This window comes from Chironomus tepperi, unplaced genomic scaffold, assembly GCF_022539635.2.
Source record: "Chironomus tepperi strain 1889 unplaced genomic scaffold, CSIRO-AGI_Ctep_v1 contig_257, whole genome shotgun sequence".
NCBI lineage: Eukaryota > Metazoa > Arthropoda > Insecta > Diptera > Chironomidae > Chironomus > Chironomus tepperi.
In genome coordinates this window covers 608,888-623,959 of record NW_027226379.1, presented here as the reverse complement: position 1 = coordinate 623,959, position 15,072 = coordinate 608,888, and the positions used below count along the sequence as shown (strand labels likewise).

Below are 15,072 nucleotides of genomic sequence, written 5' to 3'. Positions count from 1 at the left end.
GAATAATCCACCACCAAGCATGGTGAAAAGATCTTAATTTAACGATTAGTCGGGCTTCTATTTAGATTTATATAATAACAAATAAATCTCAAAAATTTCACAAATTTCGATAAAAAATAAAAAGTTTTGCAAGGAAATTTGATGTTTATGAAAAAAAGGATGGAGCTTAGAGCGGAATGATAGACAGAAGGTCAAATGACTTAAATTAAATTATTAATTCTTCACACCTTCATATCTACCAGAAATGTGAGTATTGATATGATGTATAAGAGTAGATTTTTCCTTAAGAAATTTTGCACACAAATCGCATTGAAATAATTCTTTTGGATGGACATGTCTCATATGCATGTTTAAAGCATTTTTATCTTTACAGAATTTTGGACATTTTTCACATTTTAGTGGATTTTTCATTGCTGCAAACTTCTTGTCTTGACGTTCGTGAGACTTTTGATGGTTTTTAAAACGAAACATATTATCGGTCGCATAATCACATCTTTGACATTGAAATGATTTCGGACGATTTTTTTGGTGAATCTTTTGATGTCCTTGCAAATGATACTTTTGATTGAATTTTCTCCCACAAATTTCACATTCGAAACTTCCTGGATTGTTATGATATTTCTTCTTATGATCGTCAAGATGTGAGTTGAATGAAAACATTTTGTTGCATATTTCACATTTAAATTGCTTGTTATGAGTTTTTTCGTGCATCCATAAATATTTTTTGGATTTAAATCGTTTATCACAAATTTTACATTGGAATTTTTTATCAGTTGCATGAAAGTTTCTTAAATGAGAATTCATGGCAAGATATTTTAGCATTTTATGGCAAATTTGACATTCAACCAATGCACGATGACAGCCCATGTGAATGTAAAGTTCACTTTTTTTTTTGAAAATCTTTCCATCAAAATCGCACTCAAATTGATCAATTTGTCCATCTGGATGAATATTCTTCATGTGCTGATTCAAATTTCTTTCCGAAGACAATTTCTTTCCACAAAACTTACAAATATAATTGTCCTTTTTGCAGCTTTTCCTTTCGTATGATGAAATTTCTTTAAATAACTCCAGCTCATTGTTAACAAATTGATGCTTAATATCTTTTAGAATAACTTGACATTCTCGGATTTTCGGTGATATTGTTTCATCTTTTTCAACTTTTGATGATTTTGGTTTGACTTTGAAGAAATTTGTAATTTTTGATGTCATTTTTAGACGAACTTAGTTTGATGAGTTACTGATGATAAGTGACGTCAAAAAGGAATGTATAGGTATTTTATACTAGTAATTTAATAAACTTTAAATGAGATTTTACAAGTACAAGTTTTTAGGTACTAAAAATACATTGGCTTTTAAATTTTTTAAGTCAGAAAGTTTAGAAATTCAAATCAAAGATTAATAATTCATTCAAACTCGATCGAATTAATTTTCAAAGATTTAACGCTATTTCCTGCAGAGAAATCTTTAAATATAGTAAAAAATGTTAAATTGAATTTAATTTGATTTAATACCAAACTGCTTAATTTAAATGTTCAACAAAATATGTGAAAATGTTGCAGTTCATTGATATGATTGTAAAAAATCAGAATTTTCAGGTTTTTGTATGGTGAATTCAGGAATAGCTGAAATTTAACAATTTTTGTATAAATTAAAAATTTTAGTTTGATTTGAAGTCTTATAATTTTTTTATTATTCATAATTTTCCTACTTTACTAAAATTCAAATAGTGCTTAATAATTGTTATTGCTGTTAATTGTTATTTGATGAGTTTTGATGTGAATTTTACGATGATTATTTAAAACCCATTTTTCATTAATTTCTTCTCAAAAATTTTACATTCGTAACCTCTAGGATTTTCATGATAATTCTTCTTATGCTGGTTGATTTTTGCGTTGATAGAAAAATTTATTTTTTCATTAATTTTACGCAGCCTTTTGTTGATTACCTGTAGCCTTACGAACATGAATATTGATGTGTTTGACTAAATCCCTTTTACTTTTAATGAATTTTGCACATAAATCGCATTGAAATAATTCTTTAGGATGGACAAATCTCATATGCTTGGACAAAGATGTTTTATCTTTACAAAATTTTGGACATTTTTCACATTTTAGTGGATTTTTTATCAATGCAAATTTTGCATCTTGACGTTCGTGAACATTTTGATGTTTTTTTAAAGAATTCTTATTATCAGTTGCAAAATCACATCGTTGACATTGCAGTGATTTCAGACGATTGTGGGATTTTTGATGATTATTTAGAATAGATTTTTCATTGAATTTCTTCCCACAAATTTCACATTCGAAGCTTCCTGGACTTTCATGAAAATTTCTCTTATGATTGTTAAGATAACACATTAATGAAAATAATTTGCTGCATATTTCACATTTAAATTGCTTGTTATGAATTTTTTTATGAATATTTAAAGAATTTTTAGATTTAAATTGTTTGTTACAAATTTTGCAATTGAATTTTTTATCAGTAGCATGAAAATCTCTCATATGCGTTTTCATGCAAAAATATTTTAGCATTTTATGACAAATTTGACATTCAACCAATGAAAGATGACATCCCATGTGATTATAAAGTTCTTTTTTTGTTTTAAAAATCTTTCCATCATAATCGCACTCAAACTGTTCAATTTGCCCATCAGGATGTTTCTTCTTCATGTGTTTTTTTAAAATATTACTCCGGAAAAACTTTAAATTGCATATTTCACAGTTAAAAAGGTCAAACTCTGTGGTATGTGCATACTTCATGTGTCTGTTTAAAGCTGGATCACAAGAAAATTCTTTTCCACAAAACTTGCAAATATGCTTTCCTTTTTTACTGCTCTTCCTTTCATTTAATGAAATTTTTTTAAATAATTTGAGCTCATTGTTACCAAATTGATGCTTAATATCCTTTATAACAACTTGACATTCTCGAATTTTTGGTGATTTTGAAACTTCTTCGTCAATTTTGTCTACTTTTGGTTTGACCTTGAAAAAATTTGTAATTTTTGATGACATTTTTTAGACGAACTTTTTTTGATGAGTTACTGAAGATGAGTGGAGTTTAAAAGAAATGTAAAGGTATTTTATACTTATGATTTAATAAACTTTAAATGAGATTTTCTTCATATTTTATAAACTTTTTTAATCTTTGTGTAGATCTTTCTTTTATTACTAATTTTAATGTTGGCGATAAGTCATGCTATTGAATTTGTTTAAATTAGAAAGCAAATTTTTTTGCATTTTCTAAGAAAACAAAGTAAAAATACATAGGCTCCATTTGACAGCCATCTCGAAGTAAAAAGTCATCTTAATGCAATATGAAATCAATTGCATCATCCTTTAGTTCTTGGACAATTATTTAAAAAAAAAAAATCAGAAAGTTTTTCTTTAAATATTAAATAAAGCATTTACTATTTATACATTATTAAGAGTTATATTCTCTAAGCTTTTTTTTCAGTTTTTCAACTTTCTTCTTAATTTTTTAAAAAATCAAAAGACTTTTATTATTCTTTGCTTTTTAGTTTTACTTATTAACTTTTGAAATGTTGTTAATCCTACGGATGTGGTTATCAATATGATTAATTAAGTTTGCCTTGATTTTAATGAATTTCGCACATAAATCGCATTGAAATAATTCTTTTTGATGGACACTCCACATGTGTTTACTTAAAGTAAGATTATTTTTGTAAAATTTTGGACATTTTTTACATTTTAATGGATTTTTCATCGCTGCAAACTTTTTGTCTTGACGTTCATGAGACTTTTGATGTACTTTGAAACGATTTTTATTATCAGTTGCATAATTACATCTTTGACACTGAAATGATTTCGGACGATTTTTATTGTGTGTTTTTTGATGAGTTTTTAGAGTGGATTTTTCATTGAATTTCTTCCCACAAATTTCACATTCGAAACTTCCTGGATTTTCATGAACAGTTTTCTTATGATCGTCAAGATGTGAGTTGAATGAAAACATTTTGTTGCATATTTCACATTTAAATTGCTTGTTATGAGTTTTTTCGTGTAAACTTAAATAATATTTGGATTTAAATTGTTTTTCACAAAATTTGCAATTGAAGTTATTCCCAGTAGCATGGAAATTTGTCATATGAGAATCAATGTACCTAAATTTTAGCATTTTATGACAAATTTGACATTCAACCAATGAAAGATGACAGGCCATGTGACTGCGAAGTTCTTTTTTTGTTTTAAAAATCTTTCCATCAAAATCACACTCAAATTGATCAATTTGTCCATCAGGATGTTTCTTCTTCATGTGAACTTCCAAAGATTGTTTTTTGACAAACCTTTGATTGCATATTTCACAGGTAAAGAGATCAAATTCAGTTGGATGAAGAGTCCTCATATGCCTCAATAAATTTTCTTTCGAAGATGATAATTTTCCACAAAACTTGCAAATACTCTTTTCTATTTTGCAGCTATTCCTTTCGTTTAATGAAATATCTTCAAATAATTTTAGCTGATTATTACCAAGTTGATGCTTAATATCCTTCAAAATCACTTGACATTCACGAATTTTTGGTGGTATTGATTCGTCTTCCCCAATTTTTGATGATTTTGGTTTGACTTTGAAGAAATTTGTAATTTTTGATGTCATTTTTAATGAAACTTTTGTTGGTGAATTACTTACTGATTAGTGATACGAAGCAAATTTATATGGAATTCTAAAATCTTATTTACTAAACTTTAAATGAGATTCTGTTTTGATAAATGTTATTAAATTTTAAAAATTCTGCAATAAATACACTTAACATCATGATCGACAGAAAAGAAGAAGTTTCCGGGAAACTTCATTTATTACTTACTTAATTCCTTGGCTTGGCGTATGTGGTTTCATGTGCGGATAGAACGTATAAAACCGGCTATATTTTTTGAGAACTTTTGTGAATTGCTGCATCCAATTCAAGTTCTATTGTCTTCCTCAGATCTTTATCATTCAGTTTGTCGAAAGCTGGATCTGTCTTTAGATTACTTCTACCATTTCTAATCCTTTGCAGATCCTTAAAACCTCCGTGGCGGAGTCATCTTCATTTGTGTAGCTCGGGTATTTAAAGATTGCCCTTCCTAATATGAATAAGAATACAAAATATTTCAAAAAAAAATAGCAAAAAATTTCCAACAAAAATCACTAAAAATTCATCAAAATAACATCATCACATCCTCAAGCCATATTCAACCTTTACATACACAATTTCATCTCAAAAATTCTCTACAAAACTCAAACAAACCAAATTAAGCAAACATTTTTGCATTATAAACTCAAATTTTAACTTCACATTCCTAATTAATTCAGTTTTAACTTCCTAGAATCTAACGGAAATGATGTAAAATAAACGGAAGTTGTGCAAATGTTTAACTTTCCTATAAAAAAAAATGAGGTAAATGAAGACGTGAATCATCAGATTAAAATATTTTTAATTAAACGAAATTTGTTCTTCACAGAACTTTACAGTAACAGTTGGTTAATTACAATGAGCAGGTCAAAAAGATCTGAATAATAATTTTCATTCCGGATTTTAGAGTTTCAGAAACATTATCCTGCAAAATAAAAAAGTATGCGACTGACGACAAGCTCATTTCAAATGGAAATTCCTTTTTTTTTATTTTTCGACCATTTATGCAGCACAGTTACAGCTCATACAGATAACTCAAATGATGCGATAAAAAAAAATTAATTCAGAGGAAAAAGTTTTTTAATTACCGTTAATCATGTTCCCCATCTATACCGTACTTGTAATTATGCAGGAATATCCATCCGGTATTTAAATGTGGAAATGAAGTTTGTTTGATGAGAATGTGGGTTTGAATGGTGTGGAATGAGCTTTGAGTGGTTAGTAACTACAGATATTGAGGAATCAATTGCGTTGGACGTAATTTATGGAAAAATTGGGTTGTTGGACATGTGGATAAAGATCAGAGAATCAATAATTGAGTTAACCGGTTCAAGGCTATACCCGGCTATACATGAATGAAGTTTATACTCTTGTCGAATAGGATATGAGTCATTTATGGTCAATGAGATAGCATTACAAGTAGGTTTGGATTAGAAACTGTTGTTCTTAGAATGAGGCAGTTTAAGGATGTGTAACGCAAATGTTTAACGTCTCAAGCATTGTGTGATTCCTCGTAATATCGGCAACACTTTAAGTAGGTTTTTTAAACCCATAAATCCTTTTGAATTTCAGATGGAATCGAGTCGACTTGAGCTGTTTTTATGATACAAAATCTGAGTCAACTCAACGAAACTCTGTTGTTCAGTCTTGATCATATAGTCCTTATATCAGTGGTGGGCAACTTGTGTGCTGCGGTACACTTGATGTTCTGTTCAAATCATTAAGATGATCCAGAGCAGCGGTGAAGGTTGTTTCAAGTTGCATGCAATCCTTGAATCAATCTCGGGATTCAGAGCATTAAATTCTTATCCTGTAGTTGGATACCTTAACACAATGTAATGATTGAGAGTTTGGGGTTTTGTAGGAATCGAGCCTACGTCATCATTAATGAGAAGGCTACAGATTTCCAGTCTGTTGTTTAGCCACTCGGCCATAATAGTCTTTTCACTGACAGATGAGCCTACCGAAGGCTCGATATCCTAAATTATACTCTACTCTGTCAATCTAAGTCTTACTAAGAAATTGAAGGAGACTCGGATTTTGTATCGAAAAGTCAACTCAAGTCAACTTCTAGCTCTAGTCTTGCCTCTAATGAGCATCCAAATTGAGCGAGAGGAGGTTCAACCTATCATACACCACTGCCATCCAATTCCTCAATTTTCCTCCACTTCCACATAACAAAAAAGAAACACTTCGAGGTTTTCCATGCCATTTTCCATCAATATTTATCTATTGTACACCCAAAATTAAAGTCACAAATGGCAGAAGTTCACGGTGTGCCATAAAAAAAAAAATCACATTGACAATAAATTTTAATAAAAATTGCTTTAAATACGTTTTACGTTTAAACCATCTCTCGTTATATTCTTCCAAAAGCAGTTCCAATATGAAATCATGTCAACTATAGATATTTATTGACTGCTTAAAAATTTATTGATATTGCTTAAATTATTTATGGATTGTTTACGATGTCACGACTCAATTGTGGCGCTTAGTAGATAGGTGAGTATGGTTGAGGGTTTGTGAATGTATATTTATGCGTTCGATATCTCTCTTTATTCAAAACATATATATAGTCAACGACAACAACAACAAAACTATTTTCGGCATTCGTAAACAGAAAAATATTTTACAGCACAGAGATTTTTTCATCCTGATTCTCGGTTAATGTTAAAAAGTTTTGCAATTTTCAATGGTACTTAAAATCAACTTCCTCTTCATCGCGTGATAGTTTCGCTTTTTTTTTGGTCTCATTCTACTTTATTGTGAGATTTTTCTCATAGTCAGAGTTGGAGTTTGGGAGTTGTTTATGTCGGGAATTCAGACGGGAGAAATGGCTGAAAATCCTATCACAGGCTGACTTAACTGGTCTCTCGAAGGTGTGGCAAAGGGCAAACAGCATCTAGCGATAATGCTAGTTTATGGATCACTGCTGACGGCCAGCGAAGTAAGAAAGTAAGACTGACTTGACTCTGGCTGGACTCCGGATTTCATCGAATCTGGCCTTCGGACAGAGTTATGCTTGAGTGGAATGAGGTTTTCAGCCATTTTTACATCGTGTGTCTTTCTGGATGGTAATTTGACTTTGTTAAATCAGATTTGGGATCAAGGTAGATATAATCAGAAAAAGACCATCATTATGTCTAAAATAACTACAATAATTGAAATTATCCCTGTCGACCTTTAATTGATCGACTAAAAACTGGAAATATTCATATTGCACTCACTATTTCGACTTCTCGAACAGCACAAATCAGTTAACAAGTCAAAAATCTGACTACAGGCTGCCATGACTCTGGCATACATAGAACCGGATTAATGTACACTGAATCCGGTACAAAGCCAGAGTCAATCTAGTCTATTGCCGGTTTATTAACCGACTTATGCTATTCAGAATTGAGATTGAAATGTTAACTAAGTTCTAATCACTAATAATCCAACCCTGCTCGCAACTTGCTTCCAACCTTCCCTTAATAGCAATAGAATTAAACAAAAAAATTCAGCATAAAAATTTCTCACAAATCCAATTAAATGAAGGCAAAAAGAAGATCGCAATAAAAGCGTCTTATGTCAGCACAAAAAAAAAAAAAATTCAGCACAGAAGCGTAAGTAATTAAAGAAAGAATAAACAATAAACAGACGACTAAAAAAGAAAAATTGGTGAAAAATCACGGGAAAAAATAATCGGATTATCAGAAAAGGGGGTGAAGTTTATGTCTTTTGTCTGTTGGAATTACGTGTCTATGTACGAGGGAAGGATTGTGCTACTTAGTCTTGATGCTAGGTTTTTGTTTTCAATTTTTTAAGGTAACTAATTTTCTTTCATTTGTTTTGTTATCAAGCAATCTTAATTTGCTAAAATAATTCTGGGAAGGAAATAGATAAGTTGGGGAAGGATATGAAGTTTGCTGGAGGTGGAACTAGACGCTTATTCTTATAGTCTGTATATTCAGAACTATCTTGGATTTGATAGAATCTAGTTGAGATCTCACTGATGTCATTTGAAGCTTTATAGTCAGAATTAGAACTAGCTTACTTACTTCGATGGCTTTACAGATCAATTGTAATCTTCAGAAGATAAGCTATATTGCTAGCTTCAGCTAATCCATGTCAGTCATGAACACCAGCCTAGGTACTGTCTCTATAAGCAGCCTCAATGCTGTACGCGATTGTTAAGTATTATACAACAATAATCTATTGTAAAATGAAGCTTTAAGGTTCTAGTTCTACACATAACAGTCAAAGAGCATGCTTTGATGGTACAAAAATACCACTGTGGTATCTAAAAGCGTTCTCTTTTCCCGTTAGGGTACATAGCAGCTTAGTATACATATAGCTAAGTATAGATTAGATTGAATCATTATAACAGGCTGAGATTCCTAAACGGTATAGGTATGACCTAGGCAACTTGATTCTTTGCATGACCTAGTCATCCCGTATCCTAGCTTCGCTACTTAAGAATTTTCACACCATCTTCCATCCCTATCTTGTTCAAATCATCTAATTGAGTCATCAACTACAGACAAACTGCTCCTTTAAATCCCCTTCCACATCCCTCCAAAAAAATCATCAAATTTGTTTACTTTTTTTGCTCTTCTTAATCCGAAAAGGTTTTATCAAAAATATTGAAGCAGGCAAAATGAGACAAAACACAAAAAAAAGTACGATGAAAACTTCCATGTGCCTTTTTTTTCAAGATAATTATGTTACACGAGTGCCTGTTTATTTGTTATTTGCATCAAGATCACTGATAAGATGATGGAATAAGAATTGACAGTAAGGAAGCCCCAATCATACCTTATAATAAGAAAGACAGAAGTAAATAAGACATAGTCAGGGATGGGGAGAGGAATGGAAAAGTAGAAAGCAAACAGAATTTTAATTAATCTTGTCTTGATTACGTTGAATGACTTTTTTGCTAATTATTTCTAAGCACTGCAATTATTTGTGCTTTATCATTGATTTATTGTGGAAGTTTTTGATGAACTATTGGAAGAAACTATTGATTGATTAGTTTGGTTCAGGGAATTTGATGTTATTGACTGGAAGTTGGAAAATTTGTTGTCAACTCTATGAATTAAGGGATTGTAGCTAAGTATGGACTTGGCTCTTACATAGTTCATAGTCTAGTCTTCGACTTGATATATTTTTAGACAAATCATAGTCAATAATGTATCCGGAAAGCATATGGTGAAGAAATGGCCAAAAATCCAGTCCCAGACTGACTTAACTTTGTCTTGAAGCTGATATTATCATCAATCTTAGACAGGGGCAAGAGACACACTGATTTAGAGCTAGATTTTTGACCATTTCGACGTCGTGTGGCTTCCGGAGTGACAAATAAACTGTTTTGTCTCGAAACATTCTAATTATGATTTACTATAGGGTGCTTTAGCCTTAGTGATAGCCTAATATGAAGCTTGAGGATTACTTTAGTGTAAGTTTGTATCGAAACTTCAATAATATACAACAAGGGTAGTGTTAACATTGCTTACTGTACGTAACACCGAGCATTTTGACTCCACGATAGAATTTAAGCTCAAATTGAATCCAAAATTATCTAAGTCTCACTTACTTGGTCTTAGTCGCACCTGGACGCCTTTTCCCTTGTAGATTCCTACCAAAAGCAGTATATTAAGCTTGTGTCTCATCCCCAGCTACAACACTAATCCGTTTTCGAAGTGTGTAACTTATCCAGCCATATTGTACTTCTCGATTGATGTCCTCCTGGCCAGCTCTTCTAAATCTCACTTATCGTTAGGCAAATCAGGTAGAATTCAAGACAAATCCAAAATTTGCAACAAACCATTGATTAAATCTGAAATTTACAACATACTTAAATTGCCAAATTATTTTCCAAACCTTCTATCAATCCCATCAGCAATCCAAACATCCCATGACTCATTTCTAATCAAAAAATCCTCAAATTTATTCAAAACATCTTCAAATTTATTCATAAAATCATATTCATTCACATTTTTTCCATCTCAATTATCATCTTCAAGTCAATATTCAGCATTCAACACAACCAACAAACATCAAAAAAGGTAAGGAACGAGTCGACATTTATGAAAATAACATTAAATGCTTCATCCTACGTGTATCATCAAATTGCAAATATGTGTGTATATAAAGCTAAGGAGAGAAGTAATAATAGAAAATAATATAAATGATTATTCGGCTCCAGGCAGTCGGACGTAGAATACACACCGGTTTTCAGAAGGGTGTTTCTCTCTTGTTAGGATTTTTATTCCTCCTTAGCTTATTTTTTTCTCACTTTTTGCCATTTTATTTATCACACATATTGTGTATTGTATACAGCATAAGAGGATAGCATGTTGAGAAATGAAAATTCTGTCTGTTTTTATTTACGCCATGAATCGTACAGCAAAAAAAATGCCTTTCGGTCTATCATGTCTATTATTCTTCTTTTTTCCACACAATGCACACACATAAAATCATAAATCTTAATCTAGGTGAATCATGGAGGATTATTTGTGATATTTTTTGTTATATGCTGCAAGGTAAACACTCGATGCCTTACCTCTTGTACTTTATGAATGTCCTAAACATGATGACTTCGTGATAAGAATAGCAAAATGTCTCCAACTATGCCTTTCATTGTAAAGCCTTCCAAACATTGTTGATTGTTATCTCACAGTATGTATGTTTATGTTGATAAATTTCAGTGGGAGGTGAAGAAGTAAATCACTTTTGGCACTTGAGTTTTAAGGCTTCGATAGATTGTTTTTGGAATTTGATGCGTCAGGAGATGAAACCTTGAAAAAGAATAAATCAGAAAGTCTTCTTTTCATATAAAGAAGATGGATTTGACGTAGATACGTTAAGTGAGGATGAATGCTTCTCAAATTTCGTTAGAATTAATTTTTGGGCTATTTAGATTTTTTGGAGGTTCTGTCAAGTTCAAGTTCATGTTGAATGGAATTTAAAGGAACATAAAATCAAAATATTGTCATAAGACCTGAAATTTGAATAGAATGTTATGAAATTGAGTCCTACAGAGGAAAGAGCAAGCATAGTCGATGTTATGGTCTGGGTTGAGAGTATAGCATGAATACTAATAATGTATGAAATCCCCTAAAACTGTTAATACAGTTCAATTATCAGTATAGAAGATTACAAAGGATAATTTAGGCAGAGGATATTATCCAGTAATTTATACTGATGAACACAACGTATCAAGGACGTTACTGGACTTTTCGTTGAAGGAATTATTTTAAACAGGTGTCATGCTTTGATCTGATTTGTATCGATCAAACGATGCTCAACGTCATTGTTCATGCTAGCTTGGCAAGTGGTCAGTTGTAACAATAACAGAAATGATTATTACCCTAACAGATGGAAACATGATGCCATCAATGAACCATATGAGCGTGCTTGTTGTCTATTTGGGTGAGTCTCATCACACCTAACCTGGTTATGCGACTACCATCATGAGTATCATAGTCCGATTGCCAGCGATGCATTTAACAGCATAAGGAGATACTATGGATGCCCAACACAGGTGTGTACTGGAAAAAGGACAATTTTGAAATCAAACTTTAGTATTTCCAATCCTTCAAGCCTAGAGATTGCTTAAAACCAGCTTATCAACAGCCTCGTTCCTAAATTTGAGCTTTCATACACATTCTCAGACATTTTAATCTTCTAAATCAGTGATGGGCAACCTCTTATTTTTGCGACACAAATTGACGAGAAGCCTCGACCGAAAGCGCACATGACTTACAGTTCATAGCATTCCCATAGTTTTTGGCTGCATCCTATTATGTCTCGGCACACAGGTTGCTTACTCCTGTTCTAAACTTTAACTATACCTTATATTCAAATTCACTCACAGACTTTAAGCTTTAATACCAATTCTCATTTCTTATTAAATTTTCTTCAAGCCATTCCTCCCTCCTAAACCCTTAACAGATCCAATCTTAAAATTCACCATAAGAAAAAAATATTGAAATCATATTCAGAATAATAAAATGATGTCCCAAAGGAGTCACCCTTTATATTGACTATAATAAACCTTTCCATAAAATATCAACGGTATGATTTCCACAGAAGAAAATGGAATCAAACCTTTCCTTATTTTTTTGGTCACTTAAAAACTTTTTCTTCATTTATTTTCATATATTTTATTCAACCTGAACATATCAATTTCATTCTGATTGATCTCATATTTCTGGTATACTTTGAGAAAAGGGTGAATTGCGATTTGTATTAAAATGAAAGATTCCAGTTAGATTCTTTCCAGCATTATCAAGGTTTCCCATGAGGATGAGTTCACCTTTGCAACCTCCTCGATTTATATTTGCATGTGAATCACATCGTCTTGCCCAGAATGGATTCATATTGATTGATTCGATATAAAATTGTGGGGCACGATGATGTGAACATGAATCGGTCAAACAGCCTGGCTGATGTGTTCCACCATTGGCAATAAAGTCTGTGTGACCGATCAACTTACTCATTCCTGTCATTCCCATGTTGGTATGGATAACTTCAACATATGAAGCATCAGAATAATCCAATCTACCGTCTGCATCTTTAGAATTGAATAATGGACCAGCTGGATCTAATCCAATTATTTCACGAACCAATCCACGTTGGACATTCTTCCCACCAAATCCAGCAACATGAGCACCCAATGAAAATCCAATAATTGTCACAGTATTCAAATCGAGTGCATTATTAGCATTAAGGAAGTCAATAAACTCTCCAAGAACTTTTCCTACACCTGGAACTCGACGTGCTGCAAGCATATAATTAATTGTCTGAGCTGCAACACTCCAATCGACACGGAATATGTTAATGTCATCTTTTATGAGAAATTCAGTTGACACTTTTTCGTTAAAAGTTGTTTCGTAGTCGCCTTGCCATCCGTGGATGAGGAATCTGAAGGAAATAAGAGAAGCAATGAATATGCAATAAGAGAACAGCCTCTAAAGAGCCATATTAGAGTTATGGCAGTCAAAGGACACATTTTCACGATTTTCACATTGTGTACCTTCCGGATATGGCGTAGAGTACATCAATAGCATCTCTAGTGAATGACTCTTATCCCGAAAGACACACAACGAAAGCATAAGGATGAAAAATTCAGTTCCAGCCTTGCTAGGCTGGTCTAAGGCTTGTTAACACCGAATCTGACCCCAAACTAGAGACAGGTCAATCTAACATTCCAAAACTTACTTGGTTGGATTCTTAGGATTGAAATTGCTACGAACAACTGAATTCATATCACCCAACATCACTTCCTGTCCACTATAAGCATTTCTACGCGTGAAAAGATAAAACTTGACATCTCGTTCAGGCCGGAACGAGAACAAATTCCAGAAAAATTTCCCTTCATACTCAACCGACTCGGCTAGAAGTGCTGAAATTTGTCAAAATTTGTAAATCACCAAAAACTTCCAAGTCATCAATTTCCTTACCTTGTGACACAACCAGCAAAATTAAACCGACCAATTTCATCTTTTACTTCCTTTTGTCGCTATGAAATTGATTCAACTGTTTGATGTCCATTGCGGAGCATTTTTATTATTATTTCTGTGTTTCTGATGCATGTATCAATTGACATTAAGATAAGATAATGAAAAACTATTTCTTCTTATTGTTTTACGTTGAGTAAAGTCATTGGGCTCGTTTTTGTTTCATTCATTGAGAAGAAAAATGTTCGCAGAAATGACGAAAAATATTGTGTGATAAATATTAAATGAGTTGGTTGATATGTAGCTTTAATTTTAGGGGATTTTTGATGGGAGATATTGGTGTGGTGGGTGATTCACTAGTTATGATGATGCCACGGATGATGTTTTTGATGTAGTAACCCAAAGGACTCATGAGTATGCTCACAAAATTGAGCATGCTCAATTATATTGATTGAGTGCACTCCCGAACACACTTATTTAGTTGAGTATGGTAATTGTCGATTAAGGTAAGCTTCTGAAATACTATTAAGCTTCCTAACTACTACTTAATTACTGAATTAAGCTTAATAATAAAGAAATAATGTGAAAAAAAATAATTATATTTAAATATACAGCAATAATGATTGAAATATAAATAATAATTAAATATAATTGAAATCTGAAAGTCATAAAGGTAGTGAACATATAGTTTATTTCAACGACTAAATACTTTTTCATTTGAAAGTCTTAATTCGGGTGGCATACACTAAAGGAGCATCTAATAAATACTGTAAATTCAGTTATCATAAATCTCTTCCTTTATATCACATCTTGAAATTAAATTAATTTAACTAAAATTGATTCAAATATTTGTAATCGACTTGATTCGACTTAAATTTCTTCATTTGAAACTCTGAATCGACTCTGCAAAAGTAGACTTAGTCAATATAAATATCACATGAACAGCAACAATCATTGATTTGCGCTAAAGCATTCCTAACCAAAGCACCCTACTGT

At 32.1% G+C, this 15,072-nt stretch overlaps 2 protein-coding genes and 1 long non-coding RNA gene across 4 annotated transcripts; all 3 read right to left on the bottom strand.

Annotated features, from left to right (window-relative positions):
- Positions 1-213: 213 nt before the first annotated feature.
- LOC139091641 (zinc finger protein 43-like) lies at positions 214-4,617 on the bottom strand. The gene is made up of 3 exons (XM_070641789.1): positions 4,307-4,617; positions 3,525-4,027; positions 214-1,181 (listed from the first exon to the last, which is right to left on the bottom strand). The coding sequence occupies exons 1-3, from the start codon at positions 4,615-4,617 to the stop codon at positions 214-216; spliced, it is 1,782 nt and encodes a 593-aa protein (XP_070497890.1).
- Positions 4,618-4,958: 341 nt separating this feature from the next.
- LOC139091611 (uncharacterized) lies at positions 4,959-12,245 on the bottom strand. 2 transcript variants are annotated; one of them, XR_011544526.1, is made up of 4 exons: positions 11,985-12,245; positions 11,178-11,412; positions 10,209-10,451; positions 4,959-5,084 (listed from the first exon to the last, which is right to left on the bottom strand). It is a non-coding gene; the product is annotated as an uncharacterized lncRNA (long non-coding RNA). The 2 variants fall into 2 exon arrangements; XR_011544527.1 differs by lacking the exon at positions 11,985-12,245 and having other exon boundaries at positions 11,178-11,667.
- Positions 12,246-12,754: 509 nt separating this feature from the next.
- LOC139091603 (lipase member H-like) lies at positions 12,755-14,169 on the bottom strand. Its single transcript, XM_070641749.1, has 3 exons — positions 14,080-14,169; positions 13,838-14,021; positions 12,755-13,540 (listed from the first exon to the last, which is right to left on the bottom strand). The coding sequence occupies exons 1-3, from the start codon at positions 14,117-14,119 to the stop codon at positions 12,820-12,822; spliced, it is 945 nt and encodes a 314-aa protein (XP_070497850.1). The 5' UTR covers positions 14,120-14,169; the 3' UTR covers positions 12,755-12,819.
- Positions 14,170-15,072: the final 903 nt, after the last annotated feature.

Bases quoted from the DNA above. Each gene is read 5' to 3' on its own strand.
- LOC139091641 (XM_070641789.1), bottom strand. From the start codon at position 4,617: ATGACATCAAAAATTACAAATTTCTTCAAAGTCAAACCAAAATCATCA. The intron at 4,028-4,306 runs GTTTGTCAAAAA...ATATTATTTAAG, and splicing joins TGTGAAATATGCAATCAAAG to TTTACACGAAAAAACTCATA. The intron at 1,182-3,524 runs AAAACTAAAAAG...ATTTCTTCAAAG, and splicing joins CATTTCAAAAGTTAATAAGT to TCAAACCAAAATCATCAAAA.
- LOC139091603 (XM_070641749.1), bottom strand. From the start codon at position 14,119: ATGAAATTGGTCGGTTTAATTTTGCTGGTTGTGTCACAAG. The intron at 14,022-14,079 runs GTAAGGAAATTG...GACAAATTTCAG, and splicing joins TTTGCTGGTTGTGTCACAAG to CACTTCTAGCCGAGTCGGTT. The intron at 13,541-13,837 runs GTAAGTTTTGGA...TATTTCCTTCAG, and splicing joins AATCCTAAGAATCCAACCAA to ATTCCTCATCCACGGATGGC.